Source organism: Papio anubis, chromosome 7 (genome assembly GCF_008728515.1).
Source record: "Papio anubis isolate 15944 chromosome 7, Panubis1.0, whole genome shotgun sequence".
Taxonomy (NCBI): domain Eukaryota; kingdom Metazoa; phylum Chordata; class Mammalia; order Primates; family Cercopithecidae; genus Papio; species Papio anubis.
Genome location: NC_044982.1, coordinates 70,817,481 through 70,840,562, shown reverse-complemented (window position 1 = coordinate 70,840,562; position 23,082 = coordinate 70,817,481). Strand labels below are relative to the sequence as shown.

The 23,082-nt window shown below is 36.0% G+C and overlaps 1 protein-coding gene across 15 annotated transcripts in view; it reads right to left on the bottom strand.

Annotated features, from left to right (window-relative positions):
* The window catches only part of RALGAPA1 (Ral GTPase activating protein catalytic alpha subunit 1), a 276,848-nt gene that overhangs the window by 163,990 nt on the left and 89,776 nt on the right, over nucleotides 1–23,082 (bottom strand). For 8 of the 15 annotated variants that reach the window (XM_021941133.2, XM_021941130.2, XM_021941131.2 and 5 more), the window contains exons 16-17: nucleotides 22,316–22,477; nucleotides 2,042–2,182 (exon numbers count right to left, since the gene is read on the bottom strand). In XM_021941133.2, the coding sequence (XP_021796825.1) occupies nucleotides 2,042–2,182; nucleotides 22,316–22,477 (303 nt within the window). The remainder of the gene's footprint in view (nucleotides 1–2,041; nucleotides 2,183–22,315; nucleotides 22,478–23,082) is intronic. The other 7 variants (XM_021941132.2, XM_021941142.2, XM_021941140.2 and 4 more) reach the window with 1 other exon arrangement.

Genomic DNA, 23,082 nt, shown 5'->3' with positions numbered 1-23,082 from the left:
AAATTTATCATAGAAAGCGTATTATCCCAGATGGGGAAAAGGAATACAACAAATAAAACTGCCATTTAGAAAATTCCTTTCAAACAGTGTTCATAAATGTTTAAATCATAAAAGCATAAAAAAGGTAAACTTTCTGAATTATGTATTTACAGCAAAACAAGAATTCTGAAATAAGAACTTCTCATCCTGGGTATAGCACCAATCTAAAATATTTTGAAAGGAACAACCTTATCTTTGTTTTAGCTATTCAAAAATGTTTTAGCACTTAACATGAATATTTGCCAAAACATTAAGTTACAGATGAGAAATTCTGTAAATCCTTTAAGATATTGAGAAAAAAATAAATCTTTCGACAGTTTTTTAAGACAGTAGCGGAATGTCTAATCCAATCAAACTTTTAAGAATTAGTGGCCAAGAGAATTCAAATTCTGTACTTAATATAAATAAATGAATAGAATAAAATAATAATGGAAGTGGCCAAAGCTCATTTTAATTTTTCTAAACATGTCAAGAACGGTTTGCATTAAATGTTCTAAGTATGTCTTTTATAAAAGCTAGGAGCAAAAAATGTATCCAAGAGAAGTTTACAAAAAAACCCAGAGTTTCTTTTAGCTGTATCTGATTCAGTTTTAAGAACAGAAACATTGTTTGCCATCTTAAGTAACTAGATTATACTTTGATGTAAGCAGCCAAAATCTGTGCTACTCACATAAGGAGGTACAGTGCTTAAATGGAGAACTAAAGAGACAAAAATATTCTAATTCTTTATTTGTAGCTAAGCATCATATGTAACAAAATTGTGTGCCATTTCCTACCATCTATTAAAATTTATATTATCACATCTACATATTTTTAAATCTTACTAATTTTCTGCACTGGTAGCTTAAAATATTCAGGTTGCTTAATTTTACTGGTGTGAAATACATCCATTCATCATCCATCAATACTTACTGGATATTAAGGTTCGGGTTGAGGCCAATTTTTCTATTATTGTCATCAATTAAACTGAAAAATCAACTCCAATTTCATTATAATTAATTATATTATGGTTCCAAAGTTAACAAAACAAGTAGGTTTCTTTGAGTTAGCACAATTTGCACATTGTATGATTTTATTTATGCCTCAAATTTTTTTTTTAAACAAAACTGATCTATGGTGATGAACAGCAAAAAGTTGTTATAATTGTGTGGAGGGGAGGAGTGCATGGTGACTGACTCAAAAAGGTCACTGGGAAACTTTCCGAGGTAGTGGAAATGTTCTATAATTTGTTTGTGGTGATGGTTAATAGGGGTGTGTACAATTTTCAAAACTCATTCAACTGAGTCTATGGATCTACGCATTTTATTACATGTTAATTAAAATTTAATGAAAGAGCAGACCACCCCAGTACTGGAGACCAAGGACTTGAGGCAGAACCGGAAAGCTAAGCAGGTTTTGAAGCTCCTTGGAAGTCAGGGCTTCACAGAATGGTTTAAAAATGAGTGAGTCCTTAGAATTCTATATATGATTACATGTAATATAAATACAAAGATTTATTCCAAAGCAACTTTTAGATGATATACTTTTCCCAAATACTGATTGCCCTTACTTAGTTCCATTCCTATAGACAATACAGAATAAATTATTCAAGATTTACCATATTGTCAGTCAAAACAATGGGAAATTAAAAGTCAGTGCTGATTATCTTTCTAAGTCATCTTTTACAAGACATCTATGATATAAATATATACTACTACTTCTTTTAACCACCTGAGAGGAAGAAAAAAACATGAGCAAAAAAAAAAAAAAAAAAAATTGGCCATTTACAACCAAAAATACTGGACATTGGCACAGCACTAAACTTAGCACTTCCAGAATGAACTGCAAGGACAGCATTAGAGTTCAAATAACTCAAAATGTTGATTTCTCAATCATTTTCCCAGTTTCCCACACCTCCCCCAAAGAAATTAACTTTAAAGAGTTTATTTGATTAAGCAAAATTTGAAAGCAGAGGATTAAAAAGTGAAAAAGGTGGTGCAGAAATTAGCAGAGGTGGCACTACCTGAAAGCTCATCAGAAAGGGGAGTGAGAACAATATCAGGCAAGAAGGGTTTGGAAGTATGGATCAGAACAGGAGCACTTTTAGCACTGCGTATATAGGCCGATGGCAGAGCACATTCACCAATGGATCGGCTTCTCATGGCTTTAAAAAAGGAAAAGAAAGAAGTGGGGAAGGAAAAAAGAAGAGTGACTATAATGAAAGGCTCGTGTCACAGAAAAAGCAGCAACAGAGAAAACTAAAAGGTACAAAGGAAGGAAATTATAAATTAAAACATTTCAGCACGGCAAATACTGGCAAGCTGTAAGAAAAGAAATCAGAGAACACACACAACATTTTGAATATAATTTTTTTATATAAAGCAGGAAAATGCTATTATTAGCAGTTACAATGGAATAGCATTAAACAACAGCAGACACCTTAATTAGCATTATGTTCTCAAAACCAAGGGTTGAGAAATTCACTGAATGGAAACATTGAAAATAACTCAATATTAATAATTCAAAGAAACTTTTGGAACAATATTTGGGCATATCTCTAGGCAATCCTGAGCCATTCTTCTTAAAAAGGCTGAATTATAAGAACAAATCATTCCTACTTTCATACTCTTTAACAAAGTTTTCTAAATCACTCAATGGTCTTTCTTAGAAATTTTCAGGTAATTCATAGTCAAAAGGATTTAATCTCATGGCTAGTATGTGTTTCTGGGAAGAGAATGCTAATCAAATCAGTATCTTTTATAATAAAGTATAAGAGTATAATTAAAATTTTTACATAGAAACATTTATAGAAAACACAATTTGCACAGCATGAAAAATTGGGTTCTTGATACAAATAGATAATTTTATGCTTATTCAAATCATAAACACAAAAACAAAATTGTTTTCAAAGATAGCTTTAAACTGGATTACTTTTTAAAAATTGCATTTGTAGTTGTATTTGATAATTTCTTAGGAGAGTCCCTAGTTCACAAAAATTAAAGATAAATTATAGTTCACTTAGAAATAATCAAGTTTATACTTCCCAGAGATTTTTTAAAAAAACATTTATTTCAAGGATTCTTGATTAAGTTATAGTTATTGTTACACATGAATCAAGGACTTGAAAGAAACAATATTGAATAATATCCAGTGTAATAGCAATGGTGGTAAAATAAATAGTTTGAATATTAACATCATTTCAAATTCCTGAGTTTCCCTGATTACTGGACAGACTTGGTTCCCTGAAGTTTAAATTCCTTAGATTATTACACAACGCACACAAGGCCTTTACGACTTGCCTACAAGCTACCACTCAGTAAGACTTTATTTTCTTTTACTGTCCTCCCATGCTGCCATCACTCAGAATTTTACAATGTTCCTTAAAATTTTCATTCTCTTTCACCGTCACATCATGTCTTTGTATGTTGCTAATGTCCTTGGTGTCTCTTTCTTCCTGACATACTCCTTCATACTTGAAGTACTACCTCATCTGAGAAGCTTTTTTCTCTTTTTCTTTTTTTGAGACAGTCTTACTCTGCTGTCTAGGCAGGAGTGGCATCATCATAGCTTGCTGCAACCTTGAACTCCTCGGCTCAAGCCAATTCTCCCACCTTAGCCTCCAGAGTAGCTGGGACCACAGGCATGTGTCACCATGCTTGGCTTTTTTTTTTTTTTCCCCTCTATTTTGAGTGGAAACAAGGTCTCGCTATGTTATCCACGCTGGTGTCGAACTCCTGAGCTCAAGCGACCCTCTCATACTGGTCTCCCAAAGTACTGGGATTACATGAATAAGCCACCATGCCCAGTCCCTGAGAGGCTTTTCTAACTCTCCCAAACAATTATTTACTTTACTGGCAACACAGCAATAAACAAAAACAAACAAGAATTCCCACATTTGCAAAGCTTACAATCTATTTCTCGTGGACTGTATGTTTTTAGGTCAGCTTACCCAACTTTTCGAATGCAAGAACCATATCTTCCGATCTTTGAATCCCTACTCCCTACCACATATAAGTGCAATAATTTTTTACTTTTACTTAATATCTATATTTGAGTAGGAGTCCAGCTTAATCATTTGAAAAACAATTTCAGGCTGTGAAGATACGGAGGAGAAAGTAAAAACAAACATTAACCAAAAACTAAATGCATTTCATAGTTTATAACTGGAAAAAGATAATCACAGATTAAAAAAATGTATGAATGTCAATAAAATTAAGGATTCTTTAAGAACAATCTGTATGTAAAAAATACAGAAGCGTGGAATATGCTAAGATAACGGCAACAATTTGTCTTTAGTGTATGGCTTACCATGTTATGTATTAAAGATCAAGTGTATTTTAAAAACAACCCATATACAAAATGTCAGAATCTCACCCTATTCCAGTTTTCCTGCTAGCTTCTTTCCTTCTTGAGAAAGTCACCAACAATTTTATAATCTAATTTGAAACAAAAGTTACGTTGACTCCAACATAATCACTCATTAAAACTGGTCAAAGACACAAATACATATGGAAATCTTAAAGTGTTACACAGAGGGTAAAATATCATCTATAGTTGTAATCACATTTCATATATATATGTATGTATTTTTTTTTTTTTTCTTTTTTAGACGGAGTCTCACTCTGTCACCCAGGCTGGAGTGCAGTGGCGCCATCTCGGCTCACTGCAAGCTCCATCTCCCAGGTTCATGCCATTCTCCTGCCTCAGCCTCCCGAGTAGCTAGGACTACAGGTGCCCACCACCACGAATGGCTAATTTTTGTATTTTTAGTAGAGATGGGGTTTCACCATATTAGCCAGAATTTTAAAATACATTTTTTAAAAACTTGAATTGAATTTTTGATTCCACAGATAAATTACAAGTTTTTCTTTTTTCCCCTAGGGATAATTTCTGGGAAATAAAAACTCCTTTTTTCCTTTCTTTCGCAACACAAACTTGAAGGAAGAGCTTGGGCATTTGCCTTGGAACTTTTTTCATATTAATAATGAAATACATCTGTGTTGTGATTCTGAATGAATTCTTTAAAAATGTTACCCTTCGGCTGGTGTGGTAGCTCACACCTGTAATTCCACACTTTGGGAGACCAAGGCAGGAGGATGGCTTGAGTCCAAGAGTCCGAGACCTGCTTGGGCAACTGAGGGAGACCCCATCTCTACAAAAAACAAAAACTAAAACATTAGCTGGGTGTGGTGGTGTGTGCCTGTGGTCTCAGCTACTCTGAGGGCTTGAGGTGGGAGGATCACTTGAGTCTAGGAGGTCAAGGCTACAATGAGCCGTGTTTGTGCCACTGTACTCCAGCCTGGGCAACAGAGTAAGACTCTGACTCAAAAACAAATGTAAAAACCCTAAAAAATGGAGCAAAAATGGTCACCTCCTTTTGTTGTTGTTTTAACTAAACTCTGAGTCTTTAGACATACTTAGAAGTCTATCAATGGCTTCACAGCTATGTGACCCTCACTACAGAAAATTATTTACAATGAATTAGTTATTGAGATCTTTTGGGATTTACTAACCTAAACAGTTACTGACATTCCTATTAGCACATACGTTCCTAAGACACATACATCAGTGATCATAAATCTATAATATGCTTAATGGGCAGTATGAAAAACATAACATCAAAAAGTAAAAACAGATTTTCAAATTATGAGCATGACAATTTTTGAAGGCTTCCTATCTTTTCCCCTCTCAAAAAAAAAAAAAAAAAAGCATTCCCATAAATTCACCTCGGACCATACAGAATATATAAAAAACTGTAACTTGTACTCTGGAGTTTCTGTATAGCATAAGAAATTCATGGACAGCAAATGTGATGGATCACTAACAGCATACAAATACAAAAAATAAACATGAGGGAGGCAACTCCGGAATTTTCTCATTTCCAAAGTATTATACATTTTCTTCCCTATTTATTAAAATTCACATTATGTATACATTCCTATCCATTGGCAGAAATACCTGTTGAAGTTCCCAAATGTAGGCCTATTATCATAATACACATAATTGAAAAGCAAAATCTGCAAACAAAACAGTGATATATACGCTCCAGAAGTTGAACACCAGGTCCTATATCATAAATGCAAGCAAGTTACATTGCTTATGAGTATGTTCAAAAATGATTCTTAAATTCATTGCAATCTCTCTTAATATTTGTTAGCATAAGCAAAACCAGACATACTCTCCACATTTTTTACATTTTAAACTTAACTATTAATAACAAAATTTATCTTAATAAAGCCATCTTGAGTATTCTGAGATAAAAGGATTACATCATGCTTAATATTTTTTAAATGCAGGTAAGTTGCCTTTATGTTTATTAAGCGAAAAATAATGAATAAATTATCTTAGAATTTCAAAGAAAAAACAAAAAAATTATCTTACAATTTCTATCTGAAAATCCTAGAAAGCAACCAGTAAAATAAGTCTTTGAAACGTTACGTGACAAAACTGCTAATTTGCAAATTTCAACATAGACTATACTAGTACCTTTATGAATTGTAAGGACATAAGGTGCTTACATCAGTTTAGATCACCAGTATAAAGAAAGCTGTTTAAGTTAGTCAGAAAAAGTTAAATATTCTATCACTCTATCAGGTAATTCAAAGTCATAGGAAAAAATACAGTTTTAATGAGAGAGCAATCAGGTTTGTTATTAAACGAAACACTTCATAAAAGAGAAATATAAATCAATGTCAGAAATACAATTTGTTTCTCCCAATGCAAGTCAGAAAATAAATAAATGGAGAATGACACAAACTAAAAAATGAATTAAAAATTTTACAGATAAATCTGTGGTTATTTCAAATGTCTAAATTATTTTCTATTCCGAAAAATACATTTTTTTTAAAAGAATATACATTTTTCAAAACAGTTTTAGATTTACAGATAAAAAATGAGTGGCAACTACAAAGAGTTTCCATACATCCCTTTCCCCCTCCCTACCAGTTTCCCCAATTATTAACATATTGTATTAGCATGGTACATTCACTACAATTAACAAGCTCATATTGATACAGTATTGCTAAAGTCCATAGTTTACATTAGGGATCACTGTTTATGTAGTACCTTCTATGGGTTTTGAGAAAGTATAATGACACATATATAACATTACCGTACCATACAAAATAGTTTCACATCTTTATTCTCTGCGCTTGCTTCCACCTATTCATCCCTTCTAGCCCCACCCCCCTATTCCTAGTGCCTGGAAACCAGTCATCTTTTTACTGTTGACAAAAGTTTGCCTTTTCCACAATGTCATATAGTTGAAATCATACAGTATGTAGTCTTTTCAGATTAGCTTCTTTTACTCAGCAATACTCATTCAGTTTCTTCACTTTTTTTTTTTTTTTTTTCATGGCCTGAATGCTCATTTCTTTTTATCATGGAATAATATTCCATTTCATGGATGTACAACAGTTTGTCCATTCACCTATTGAAGAATATCTTGGACAATTACAACTAAAGCTGCTATAAATATTTATGTGCAGATGTTTGTGTGGATATGTTTTCAACTTATATAGGTAAATACAAAGGGTGCTATGGTTGGATCCTACAGTAAGACTATGTTTAGGTTTGAAAGAAACTACCTGTGTCCCAGTGTGATGATATAATTTTGTATTTCCACCACCAATGAGAGTTCCCATTGCTACACTTCCCTGCTAGCATTTGGTGTTGTCAGTATTTTGGATTTTAGCCATTCTTTTAGGTGTGTAGTGGTTTCTTGTCTTAATTTGCAATACTCTAATGACATATGATGTTGAGCATCTTTTCCTATGTTTACTTGCCATCTCTATATCTTCTTTGGTGAGGTGTTTGTTCACACCTTTTGCCCATTTTTCAGGTTGTTCTCTTCCTGTTGAATATTAAGAGTTCTTTGTATATTTTAGAATCAGTCCTTCATCAGCTATGTGTTTTGCAGATTTTCTCCCAATCTGTGACTTGTCATTTCATTCCCTTAACAATGTCTCTCACAAAGCAGAGTTTTAAATTTAATAAAGTCCAACTTAGCAATTTTTTCTTTCATGAATTTTATTGTTGGTGTTGTATCATAAAACTCATTGCCAAACCCAAGGTGTCTTAGACTTTCTCCTATGTTGTCTTCTAGGTGTTTTATACTTTTGTACATTACATTTAGGTCTATGATCTGTTTTAAGTTAATTTTTGTGAAAGATGTAAGGTCTGTGTATAGATCCATCTTTTTTTGGCACGTGGATGGATGTCCAATTGTTACAGCACCATGTTGAAAAGACCATCCTTTCTTTATTGAATTGCCTTTGCTCCTTTGTCAAAGATCAGGGGACTCTAGTTGTGTGGGTCTGTTTCTGGCATCTCTATTTTATTCCATAATAGTCTATTCTCTCACGCATACCATACTTTCTTGATTACTGTAGTAAATTTTGAAGTCAGGTTCTGGCCCTTCTCTCAATTCATTCTTTTCCTTCAATACTGTGTTGACTCTTCTGGCTCTTTTGCCTTTCCTTTTTTTTTTTTTCCCCCTGATACAAGATCTTGCTGTGTTACCCAGGCTAGAGAGTGCAGGGGCACAATCATAGCTTACTGCAGCCTTGACCTCCTGAACTCCAGCACTCCTCCCATCTCAGGCTCCCAAGTAGCTGGGACTACAGGCACATGACACCACGTCCAGCTAGTTTTTGTATTTTTTGTAGAGACAGGTTTTGTCATGTTGCTCATGCCCTGCCTTTCTATATAAATTTTAGATTCTTTCTGTCAATATCCACAAAATAACTTGTTAAGAACACAATCAACTGAGATTGTGTTGAATCTACAGATTAAGTAGGGAAGAAATGACATCTTGCCAATAGTGAGTTTTTCTATCCATGTACATGAACTAGACCTCTCAACTTATTTAGATATTCTTTGATTTCTTTCACCAAAGTTTCATAGTTTTCCTTATATAGATCTTGTAAATATTTTGCTAGATTTATACCTAATTGTTTTGGAGATTTTTGGTGCTAGTGTAAATGGTACTGTGCTTTGTTTCAAATTCCAGTTGTTCATTGCTGGTATGGCGGGAGCAACTTGACTTTTATATATTAATCTGGCATCCTATAACCTTGCTATAATGGCTTATTAGTTTCAGGAGGTTGTCACCTTGAAATTTTCCACATAATCATGTCATCTACAAAGATAGCTTTATTTATTTCTTCCCAATCTGTAGACCTTTTATTTCCTTTTCCTGTCTTACAGGAATAGTGAGATATCTTTGTCTTGTGGATCTGAGCAGGAAAAAAACTAGTTTCTCACCATTAAGTATGATGCTAGAGGTAGGTTGTCCTGTGTTTTTATTTTTTAACAGATTTATCAAGTTGAGGTAGTTCCCCCTTTTCCTACTTTGCTGAGAATTTTGTTTCGTTTTGTTTTGTTTTTGAGATGGAGTCTGGCTCTGTCGCCCAGCCTGGAGTGCAGTGGCACGATCTTGGCTCACTGCAAGCTCTGCCTCCCGGGTTCATGCCATTCTCCTGCCTCAGCTTCCCGAGTAGCTGGGACTACAGGCACCTGCCACTATGCCCAGTTAATTTTTTTGTATTTTTAGTAGAGACAGGGTTTCACCATGTTAACCAGGATGGTCTTGATCTCCTGACCTCGTGATCTGCCCACCTTGGCCTCCCAAAGTGCTGGGATTACAGGCGTGAGCCACTGCGCCTGGCTGAGAGTTTTTATCCTAAATGGGTGTTGGATTTTGCCAAATGCTTTTCTGCATCTATGAATGTGATCATATGGCTTTTCTTCTTTAGCCTGCTGATGAGATGAATTGCATTAGGGTAATGCAGTACTCCTCAAAAGAATTAGGAAGTATTCCTTCTGCTTCTATTTTTTGAGAGAAATTGTGGAGAATTATTTCTTTCTTAAATGTTCAGTAGAATTCACCATCTGGGCCTGGTGCTTTCTAATTTGGAAGGTTGTTAGTTATTGATTCAATTTCATTAATACATATCAGGCTGTTCAGATTATCTAGTTCTTCTTGTATGAGTTTTGGGAGATTGTACCTTTCAAGTAATTGGTCTATTTCTTTTAGGTTATCAAATTTAATTCTTTTATCAGTAAATAAAAGGATCATAAAAACAGATACATAGACCAATGGGGCAGAACAGAGAACCCAGAAACAAATCTACACTTCTGCAGCGAACTCATTTTCAATAAAAATGCCAAGAACATACACTGGAGAAAGGACAGTATCTTCAATAAATGGTGCTGGGATAACTGGATATCCATATGCAGAAGAATGAAACTTGATCCCTATCTTTCTCCATATGCAGAAATCAAATCAAAATGGATTAAAGACTTAAATCTAAGATCTCAAACTATGACACTGAAAGAAAACTTTGGGGAAACTCTCCAGGACAACGAAGTGGACAAAGACTTCTTAAATAATATCCACAGGCCACCAAAGTAAAAATGGACAAATGAGATGAGATCATGTTAAAAACCTTCTGCACAGCAAAGTAAATGGTCAACAAAGTGAAGAGACGACCCACAGAATGGGAAAAAACACTTGCAAAGTATGCATCTGACAAGGGATTAATAACTAGAATACACAAGGGGCTCAAACAACTCTACAGGAAAAAATTTAATAATCCAATTAAAAATGGACAAAAGATCTGATACACATTTCTCAAGAGAAGACATACAAATGACAAACAGGTATATGAAAAGGTGCTCTACATAACTGATAATCAGAGAAATGCAAATCAAAACTACAATGAGATATCTCACCCCAGTCAAAATGGCTTTTATCCAAAAGACAGGCAATAACAAATGCTGGCCAGAATGTGAAGAAAAGGGAACCCTCACATACTGTTGGTAAGAATGTAAGTTAGTACAACCACTATGGAGAACAGTTTGGAGATTTCTCAAAAAACTAGAAATAGAGCTACCAATTCAGCAATCCCACTCCTGGGTATATAGCCAAAAGAAAGGAAATCAGTTTATCAAAGAGATATCTGCACTCCCACGTTTACTGCAACACTATTTACAATAGCCAAGATATGGAAGCAACCTAAGTATCCATCAACAGATGAATGGATAAAGGATATGTGGTATATATACACAATAAAGTATTATTCAACCATAAAAAAGAATGAGATCCTGACATGAGGTCATTATGTTAAGTGAAATAAGCCAGGCACAGAAAGACAAACATCACATGCTCTCACTTACCTGTGGGAGCTAAAAATTAAAACAACTGAATTCATGGAGATAGAGAGTAGAAGGATAGTTACTAGAGGCTTGGAAGTATAGTGGGGGAAAGGGTAAGTGCAGATGGTTAATGGGTACAAAAAAAAAAAAAAGAATGAATGAGACCTAGTATTTGCTAGTACAACAAGGTGACTATAGCAAAAAATAATTTAATTGTAAATTTAAAAATAACTAAAAGAATATACTTGGATGGTTTGAAACACAAAGAATAAATGTCTGAGGTAATGAATACCCCATTTACACTGATGTGATCAGTACGCATTGCATGCCTGTATCAAAATATCTCATGTATCCCATAAATATATATACGTACTGTATACTCACAAAAATTAAAAATAAAACAAATAATAATAATAAAAGGATCACTGCTAATGGTTCTTCTTTCATTTCTGGTATTAATAATTGGTATCTTATTTTTTTCTTATTTAACTTAGCTAGAGATTTATTGGTTTTGTTGATATTTTCTAAGACCCAACTTTCAGTTTTGTTGATTTTTCTCTAGTGATTTCCTGTTTTCAACTTCCCAGTTTTCTGCTCTAATTTTTATTATTTCTTTTCTTCTACTTACTTTGGATTTGTTTTTTTCAAGTTTCCTATGGTGGAAGCTTAGATTACTGGTTTTAGATCTTTCTTCTCTAGTAATATATACTTTCAATACTGTACACTTTCCTCTAAGCACAGCTTTCACTGCCCACAAATTTTGATGTTATATTTTTATTTAGTTCAAAATATTCTACAATTTCTCTTGAAACATCTTCGAGCCGTGCGTTATTTAGAAGTGTGTCGTTTAATCTCCAAGTATTTTAGAGTTTTCCAACTTTTTCCGTCATTGATTTATAGTTAAATCCATTGCAGTCAGAGGGTATATTTTGTATGATTTCTATTCCTTTTAGTTTATTAAGACATGTTTTATGACCCAGAATGTGGTCTTGGTGAATGTTTTGCATGAGTTTGAGAAGAATGAGTATAATCACTGCGGATTAAGCAATTTATAGATGTCATAATTGGATCAAGTTGACTGATAGTGCTATTCACTTCATTTATGTCCTCACTGATTTTCTGCCTGCTGGATCTCTCCATTACTGATAGAAAGATGTTAAATATCCAACCACAGTACCATTACTTTTTGTATTTCTCTGGGCAGATTTATCAGTTTTTGCCTCATGTATTTTGATACTCTGTTGTCAGTGAATACACATTAAGGATTAGTATGTCTTCTTGGAGAATTAATCATCTTTTATTTTTTTTTTTTTGAAATGGAGTCTTGCTCTGTTGCCCAGGCTGGAGTGCAGTAGCATGATCTCAGCTCACTGCAACCTCTGCCTCCTGTGCTCAAGCAATTCTCCTGCCTCGGTCTCCCGAGTAGCTGGGACTACAGGCATGTGCCAATAAGCCCGGCTAAGTTTTTGTATTTTTAGTAGAGACAGGGTTCCACCATGTTGGCCAGGCTGGTCTCAAACTCCTGACCTCAGGTGATCCACCCTCCTTGGCCTCCCAAAGTGCTGGGATTACAGGCGTGAGCCACCACGCCTGGCCAGAATTAATCATCTTTATGTAACACCCCTCTTTATTCTTGATAATTCTCCTTGTTCTAAAGTCTGCTTCGTCTGAAATTAACATAGTCATATCATGCACTGCATAATGATGTTTCGGTCACCAACAGACTGCATGTATGATGGTGGTCCTTACGGATAATACTCTATTTTTACTGTAGATTTGATATTTATAATACTCTATTTTAGCTGTAGAGATTATAATACTTTATTTTTACTGTACCATTTCTATGTTTAGATATGCTTAGATACACAAATATTTACCACTGTATTATAATTGCCTACAATATTCGGTACAGTTACATGGTGTACAGGTTTGCAGCCTAGAAGCAACAGGCTACACCACACAGCCTAGGTATGTAGTAGACTATGTAACCTAGGTTTCTGTAATACATTCTATGATGTTTGCACAATGAAGAAATCGCCTACTGATGCATGTCTCAGAATATATCCCTTATTTGTCCTTCAAAAGTGAAGGAGAGGCTGGATCTAAAACTCCAGGTTGGTGAATTTTCTTCTCTCACTGTTTTAATAAATGAAGTCTAGTAATGTGGAAAGTAGAGAGCAAAGGAGAAAGGAATAAAATGAGATTGGAAAAGTGGGCAGAGGCCTAATCATGCAGGGCCTTATAAAAATCATGGTAAGATTTTCAATTTTATCCCAAGAGCAATAAAAGACCACTGAAAAATATAAGCAAAAAAGTGACATCAATTTGAAATTATTCTTAATACCACTATGACAATAAGGTAGAAAACGGATCTGGAGGTTGTGAAAAACTGATGCAGGGAAGTTAGGAAACTCGTGCAGCAATGTAGGCATAATGGTGTACTGGACCAAGGTAGCCGCAGTGGAAATGTAAAGAAGTGAAGAAAGGTGACAGATACTTAGCTCAAGATATAATCATCAGGATATGATGATTCAATCACAGTTTGGGGATATAGGAGAGAGTCAGAAGAGTTGAAGCTAATTCCCAGACTTCTAGCTTGAGCAACTCGGTTATTCTCTATCCCCACGATTCGTCCTTTACCCCTGGTCCTGACTTTACATTAATAAAGCTACCCACTTCAGGTTCCACTAGTTTCTTCTTAAATTCACAGTACTCAACATTTCCAAATTAATCTCTAAAAACAGTTTTATCAGGTTACTCCCTTCTCAATAACGAGGAGGAATCTAAGGTTTTTTGTGTTTACAGGATTATTCGGAAGTTATTTTTCAGCTTTTACGTGCAATACGCAAAAGGGAATAGTGAGAAATTATACCAGAAAAATCCATTAAGATAAATCAGATTAGTCCCAATACTAGTAACACTAGAGCATATGGATAGTAACACTAGAGCATATGGATATTAATTTGTCAGTCTCAGAAGGTCATGAACTTTTATTTTATTTTTTTAAGAGTCTCGCTCTGTAGCCCAGGCTGGAGTGCAGTGGCGTGATCTTGGCTTACTGCAAGCTCCGCTTCCCAGGTTCACGCCATCCTCCTGCCTCAGCCTCCCGAGTAGTTGGGAATACAGGCACACACGCCACGCCTGGCTAATTTTTGGTCAGGAACTTTTTGAGAATAGGAAATAAACTGCACTTAAAATTGATTTTGGCAACAAGTATATAAAATTGAAGTGAGCAGGCCAGGTGTGGTGGCCAACTCCTATAATCCCAGTACTTTGGGAGGCCCAGGCGGGTGGACTGCTTGAGGCCAGGAGTTCAAGACCAGCCTGGCCAACATGGTGAAATCCCCTCTCTACTAGAATACAAAAATTAGCCAGGCATAGTGGCAGGCCTGTAATCCCAGCTACTCAGGAAGCTGAGGCAGGAGAATTGCTTGAACTCAGAAGTCAGAGGTTGCAGTGAGCTGAGATGGTGCCACTGCACTCCAGTGTGGGTGACAGAGCAAGACTCCATCTCAAAATAAAAAAAAAAAAAAATTGATGAGAGCAGCCACTCTTCAAGTCTCTTGGATATATACCTGTGAATGGGATTGCTGGGTCATATAATTTTAACTTTAAAGGAACTGATTTCCAGAGTGTTTTTCAAAGTAGTTGTACCATTTTACATGCCCACTAGCAATATATAAGGATTCCAATTTCTCCACCTCCTCACCAACACTTAATATTCGTATTTTGATAAACAATAGCCATCCTAGTGGGTGGGTGTAAAGTGGCATCTTATTGTGTTTTCATTTGCATTTCTCTGATAGCTAGTGTTTTCGAGCATGTGCTTATTGGCCATTTGTGTATCTTCTTTAGAGAAATGTCCATTCAAATCCTTTGTCCATTTTTAATTGGGTTGTCTTTTTACCCTATATTTTTAAAGTCTAAAGTTAATGCAATAACACCAGCTCTCTACTTCACCCTGAACAAGTATTTGAGAATATTTATACTCTCACTAAACTCTTTCTGAACTATATATTATGAATGACCAGTATTTAACTTCTACCCTTCAATTCCAAAATTACTATATTCAGATAATATATATTTAGATTTACCTACACATTTACCACATTCTTTGATTATTTATCCTTCTTATATCTCAGACTTTAATTTTGGGGTAATTTTCTTTCCTGACATATTCTTTTAGAAGTTATATCATTAAGGTCAATCCACAGTTGTCTTTGTTTTACCCTCCATTTTGAAAGTTTGGTCAGTACACAATTCTAAAATGATAGTTATTTTTCCTTAGCACTTTGAAGATATTATCCTGCTGTTCTGTCTTCATTGTCAGTGCCGAGAACACTGTTTTCAGCATAACTGTTTTTTTCTGAAAGATTATGTATTTTTTCTCTTTGCAGCCTTTATGGTCTTTTCTGTCTTTCCATTCTGCTATGTCACTGCAGTGTGGTTAAGTATGGGTTTCTACTTACTTATTTGGTATACTATATGCTTCCATTCCTATAGACTCATAGCTTTAATACATTCTCTGTCATTCTTGAAATACTGCCTCTCCTTCAATCTCTCCTTCTGGTATTCCAACTAGACACATCAGACCCTCATCCTGTTCTACAAATTTCTTACCCTCTCCTTCACATTTCCCATCTCAATGTCCTGGGTAATTTCCTCAAATTTCTAATCCAAGTTACCGATTCTCTCTTTATTTATATCTTATGTGTTGTTTAATACTGTTTTTTTTTTTTCTTTCAGGAATTATATTTTTATTTCTCAAAGTTCTATTTGGCTCCTTTTAATCATTGTAATGAGCTTATCATTTTCCTCTTTAAACATTTCAAACATGGTTATTTTATTGGTTACAAAATTGGTTATTTTATTCCAATATTAGGGATTAAAATCTTAAGGAATCTCAATCTCTCTCTCTTTTTTGCTAACTCATTTACATAATTTGTTTCCATGTTTATTGAATAATCTTTGTGAACTCATATTTGGTTGATTCTAATCTGTGGAATTTCTGGAGGCCTAATTGAGAGTGAATTACTCCAGAGGTAATTTGTGTCTGCTTGCACAATTTCCAGGAAGCATTACTGACCTGAAATTAACTTGTATCCTTGTCAAGATAACCAATTTAACATGGAAGTCTTCAATTCAGTCCTCCAACCTTGAAGCTTGCTCAAGTCTTAGTCTGGATCCCAGAAGTGATTATCAGCAATTTGCTTCAAGATCATCCCACTTTTCCAGTGTGCTTACTGCTCATCACTCCATTTTCTGCTCATAGTTTTGTTTATTTTGGTCAAGGAAGTGAGTAAGGAGAGTCTTACAGGTTTCTCTGTTTGCAAACCAGTGGTGCGACAAAATGCTAGCAAGAATATCTAATAGTTCCAGAATATCAAGTTCACTATGTTGCTGGCAATACGAGTCATCTAATGACTTTTAAAAAAGCCTCTTTCTTCTCAATTTTTTATTAAGAAAATTTTCAAATGTAGAAAAAATTAAAAGGTGGTGAGGCGTGGTGGCTTGCACCTATAATCCCAGCACTTTGGGAGGCTGAGGAGGGCGGATTACTCGAGGTCAAGAGTTCAAGACCAGCCTGGCCAACATGGTGAAACCCCATCTCTACTAAAAATACAAAAATTAGCCAGGCATGCTGGTGTGCACCTATAGTCCCAGCTACTCTACTTGGGAGGCTAAGGCAGGAGAATCTCTTGAAGCTGGGAGGTTGCAGTGAGCCAAGATCACGCCACTGCACTCCAGCCTGGGTGACACAGTGAGACTGTGTCTCAAAAAAAAAAAGACTATTGCAATGTAAACAGGTATACTTCCACCTAGATTCAACTGCTTAGCATTTTGCCATATTTGCTTTATATTTGTGTGTACATTTTTGCTGAAGTATTTGAAAGTAAGCTGCAGATACCATGAGTCTTCACCCCTAAATATTTCAGGATTCATCTACAGGTAAGATCATCCTCCTATATACCAACACCATTATCACACCTAAAAAAATTTACTCAAATTCCATAACATCATCTGATATTCAATCCATATTCAAAGTTACCAAGATATCCCAAAATAATTTTTATAACATTTTCCAAACAAGGATTCCGTCAGAGTTCATATATTGCATCTGGTTATTGTCTCTTGAGCCTAAAACAGATCCCACCTCAACTTTTTAAAAATGATACTGTGCTTTTGAAGAGGCTAGACCAGTTGTCTCATAAAATGTACTACATTCTAATTTTGTTCAATTATTTTCTCTTGGAGTCATTTAATTTGTTCTTCTATCTCCTATATATACTATAAACTAGAAGTTAGGTATAATGGTTTGATTCCAGATCCCTCCATTGTAAAGGTATATTTATCCTTTGCAAATATAAATAATCTGTAAGATAGTCCTTGGCAACAAGTGAATATCCTCTTCCCAAGCAATCCTTTACTTATTAATGTTTTTGATATCTACTAATGATCCTTGCTTAAATCTATTAAGGCTACAAAGGTTCCTCTCTTTAGAGGGCAAATTAATTTCAAACCCTACAGACTTAACCTATAGATATACTTGCATATATGCACAAAATATAGAAGAATACATAAGTATATTCTATACATTTTTTTTTTTTTTTTTGAGATGGAGTTTCGCTCTTGTTGCCCAAGCTGGAGTGCAATGGTGCGATCTCGGCCCACTGCAACCTCTGCCTCCCGGGTTCAAGCAATTCTCCTGCCTCAGCCTCCCGAGTAGCTGGGATTACAGGCACACGCTACCACGCTGGCTAATTTTTTGTATTTTTAGTAGAAATGGGATTTCACCGTATTAGCCATGATAGTCTTGAACACCTGACCTCAGGTGATCCTCCTGCCTCGGCCTCCCAAAGTGCTGGGATTACAGGAATAAGCCACTGTGCCCAGCCTATTCTGCACCATTTTTAATAGCACAAAATTACAAAATGTATATTCATCTTCAGGAGATAGGTTAAATTATAGTACTTCCATGTAATTATGATATAGGAAGTTCAACTTTTTTTTTTTTTTTTTTTTGAGACAAGAGTCTCGCTCTGCGGAGTGCAGTGGTACAATATTGGCTTACTGCAACCTCCGCCTCCTGGTTCAAGCAATTCTCTTGCCTCAGCCTCCTGAGTAGCAGGGTCTAGAAACTACAGGCGTGTACTAGCACGATCAGCTAATTTTTGTATTTTTAGTAGAGATGGGGTTTTACCATGTTGTCCAGGCTGGTCTCAAACCCCTGGCCTCAACTGATCCTCCTGCCTCGGCCTCCCAAAATGCTGGGATTACAGGTGTTTAGCCACCGTGCCTGGCCAACATTTTTCTGATATATAATAATCTTTAAGATATATCATTATAGCTTGACTTCATCTCCTAACACTCTCTTCTTTCCTTACTCCTCCTCAAACACTCAAAAGCCCTAGAGCACATTCCTAGCTCTGGGACTTTCACTTTTCCTTCTGCCTGGAATGCACTTTCCCAATTCAGGTCTTTGTTCTTATAGGATAGAATAAGCTTTCCCTGACCTCCCTACTTAAAACAGTCCTATGTCCTTAGCTCCAACACTTTCTATTCCTTTATCCTGATTGACTTTTCTTCATAACTTTACTACCTCATGACATGTTTACTGGTTTATTTGCTTATTATATTTCTTCCCCAACACTAGAATTGTTAGCCCCGGTGGAATTTACTTGCTTTGTTCAGAACTATATCCTTAATGCATAGAACAGCAATTTTATAGCAAGTACTTAAAGGAATTGTTTTTCATTCACATGTGTAAAGCCATGATTCACAAGATTGTATATGTTATGCTATAAGCCTGTATAGATATAAAGTATCTTTAGGATGCTCAAGAAACTGGTAATAGTGGTTGCCTCTAGTGAGGTGAAATGGGAGGGTGGGGAATACTGATGAGGGAGACTTACTACAATGTATACACTTAATCACAGTCTAAATTTTTAACCATGTACATTCATGAAGAACATAAAGGCTGGGCACAGAGGCTCACATCTGTAATCCTAGCACTTTGGGAGGCTGAGGTGGGTGGATCACCTAAAGTCAGGAGTTTGAGACCAGCCTGGCCAACATGGTGAAACTCTGTCTCCACTGAAAATACAAAAATTAGCCAGGCATGGTGGCACATGCCTGTAGTCCCAGCTACTTGGGAGGTTGTGGCAGGAGAATCGCTTGAACCCAGAAGCAGAGGTTGCAGTGAGCTGAGATCACGCCAGCCTGGGCAACAGAGCGAGACTCCATCCCAATAAATAAATAAATAAATAAATAAATAAATAAATAAATAAAATGGATGTGTTTTTTTTTTTTTTTTTTTGGAAACAGGGTCTCACTTTGTCATCCAGGCTGGAGTGCAGTGGTGTGATCTCAGCTCACTGCCACCTCAACCTCCTGGGCTCGAGAGATCTTCCTACCTCAGTCCACCAAGTAGCTGGCACTACAGGCATGTGCTAGCACACCCGGCTAACTTTTTTGTATTTTTTTGGTAGAGATAGAGTTTTGCCTTGTTGCCCAGGCTGGAAAAATTAACGTTAAACCCAGCACTTTGGGAGGCTGAGGTGGGTGGATCACTTGAGGTCAGGAGTTCAAGACCAGCCTGGCCAACATAGTTAAATCTCATCCCTACTAAAAATATAAAATCAGCTGGGTGTGGTGGTGTGTGCCTGTAATACCAGCTACTGAAGGCTGAGTCAGGAGAATCACTTGAACCCGGGAGGCAGACTGCAGTGAGCTGAGATTGCACCTCCGCACTCTAGCTTAGGTGACTCTGTCTCAGAAAGAAAAAAAAAACACTAATGTTAAAAATTTTTAAAAATATGCCCAAAGAACATCCTAATTTAATCTGCTGCCCCTTTTTTGAACTTTATGCAGGTACCTTTCTCAACAAATTTTTAAGGCTTTAACTTTGTTTCATAGGCTTGTTCAGTTCAGACAAGGCTGTTTTGACATCAGTACAACTAGAAAGTAATCACCATGAGCTATGAAGTCAGCATGAATATTTTACTCATTAAATGCTATGTAAAAGACTACAAAGATATATGCCAACATGTTAACAATGATTACTTCTCATTAGACAGCTAACGGGTCTTTATGCTTCCCTAAATGTTACTTTCCACACTAAGCATAAATTACTTCTATAATCAGAAAAAAAATGTACTTTTTAAAAAAGATGAGATTTAAATAAAATAAAAATTTACACTTAAAAGAACAATTTCTTCTTTTTTTTTTGAGATAGAGTCTCCCTCTGTTGCCCGAGGCTAGAGTGCAGTGGCTCGATGTCTGCTCACTGCAACTTTTGCCTCCCGGGTTCAAGCGATTCTCCTGCCTCAGCCTCCCGAGTAGCTGGCCTTACAGGCACATGCCACCAAGCTCGGCTAATTTTTTTTGTATTTTTAGTAGAGACGGGGTTTCAGCATGTTGGTCAGGCTGGTCTTGAACTCCTGACCTCATGATCCGCACGCCTCAGCCTCCCAAAGTGCTGGGATTACAGGCGTGAGCCACCGCACCCAGCCAACAATTTCTTCTTAATACACAAATATTTTCTACAATTGTGACATTAATATAAAATGAAGGAAGGCATTTCAAATATAATCATTTTCCTTAGGATTCCAAAAAGTAATTTTATAGTAAAATTCCCATTATATTCATTTTCATACTACAATAACTTTTTCCTTATGTATTGTCTTATTATTCTAGCTTGGAACATACAACCAATGTAATTCTATGCTTATTTTAAAAGCATAAGACAATTCTGAACATGTTATCCTTTTAAAGGATTTTACATTAACCATGTATTTTAATTTTTAAAATCTTTACTCTCATTTTCTTTCTAGTTGTTTCTTCCTTTCAAATCATAATTCTTAACACTTTAGAACCTAATTTTTTATACAAGATGTATCCTTACAATAATGACTTTAAATTTCTCTAAAATTAAGTGTTTTTCACTGATTACCATTAAATACAGATACATTCCCATGGAAAATTCTCTTTCCATAGAAGCACTGATTGTAAACCCTGGAATAACTTCAGGCAATTTTGTTTCAGGAATGAGCAGTATTATCATTCCCACTACACAGCTGAAGTACTTAAAAAGCCTAGAAAAGGCTGGGTGCCATGGCTCGCACCTGTAATCTCAGCACTCTGGGAGGCCAAAGTGAGGGGACTACTTAAGGCCAGGAACTGAAGACCAGCCTGGGCAACATAGCAAGACCCTGTCTCTATGAAAAATAAAGTTAGCCTGGCATGGTGGCATGCGCCTATAGTCCCAGCTACTCAAGAGGCTCAGGGGAGGGATGAGGTAGGATCACTTTGAGCCCAGGAGTCCAGGGCTGCAGTGAGCTACGATCTAACAAAGGCAACAGAGTGAGATCTCTCTTTTAAAAAAAGCCGACAAACATTTGGTAGACTGTCCAGGCTTACCTAGCTATGTAGTGATCAAAGAGAAGTAAGAAAAAAGATTAGGAAAAAGCCCTCCTTGTTTCTCATTACAGTTCTCTTTCTACTATAATTCAGCCAAGTTTATAAACCTCTGAGAAAAAGGAATGAGATGGTAGCTAATTCCACAGTATGCTGTGCGATTTTATGCCCAGAAATTGTTTCCAACATTGTTCCTTTGTTGCTGTTTCCCAGGTTATAGAACGTTCTTCCATTTTTGTTAAAGGCAGCAAGAAACTCAGGAATAGACTCCATGTTGGCCTCAGCTGTCTGCCAGCAGAGAAAATGAGATTCTTGTTGGAAGTTCGTGAAACTAATCTACTATACAAATGTAGCACTGGAAATTAGCTACCCTAATTTTCCATATTTGTGAGCAAATTCCTTTAATGAAACTATACCAGTTAATGCTTGAGTTCTGTAAAGTGAATCACAGTTCTAATTCTTCAATTCTGTAAAATAACATTTTAAAATTACGGCTCTCTACAGTAAAACAAACCACATAATGTCTGATAAATCTTAATAGCATAAAGGGATAACATAGGATATAACAAGACTCTGAGTACTTCTGGAAAAACGGCTTTGCTATGGCAGTTTTTCATTTCACAACAATCAACTGGTAAGAAAAATGATATATTGATATAAATTGTTACCAGGGACTATAAATGTAGCGCCCTGTACCATTCTCATGATTTTCAAGAGTACATACCAACAGTTTTTTGCCGTACTATACTCCTCGCCTTTTCGGTTCCTGGAGAACCAGTGGTTGTTGCACTCCTCTGTCTCATTGGGGCTTGGCCAGGCTGATCACGACTCCATCCTCTAGAAAATGACTTGTCAACTGAAACTTTCTGAAATTCATGTCCAACTCCTAGAAATGTAGATTTTCAATCTCAGTATACTGTTACTTGATCAATAATATCTTCAAGTTATGTGTGCTACCTTGCCTCAGAGTCTTAGGTTTGCTTACATAAATTATAAAGTAGTAAGATAAAACGCTATGTACTGTAAGGCTTTTATGAGCTTCACTTTAGGTATAAATCATATCCAAAACTGATGCAGAATTTTAAAATTACACCATTAGCAATAAGCTATTAGAAATTCTCTGCCACCCACTTGCTTTGGAATAAAAATGAAACATTTAGACAAGAAAAAAAGACAGGAAATGTGCTAAACAAAACCCATCCTGCGGTGATGGTTACTAAATCTCTAATCTGCCAATAATAGCCACTTGGGAAATATAGTCCAGGAGAAAGTAGTTTGAGCACATAATACCCTGGACAAAAGTATGAAATGTGACTTAGATGTAAACTCTAGCTAACAACTAATATTTAACCATGTAAAATACTGGCTGGGTGTAGTAGCTCACACCTGTAATCCCAGCACTTTGGGAGGTGGAGGTGGGCAAATTGTTTGAGCCCAGGAATTCGAGACTAGCCTGGATAATATGGTGAAACCATGTAGCTACAAGAAATA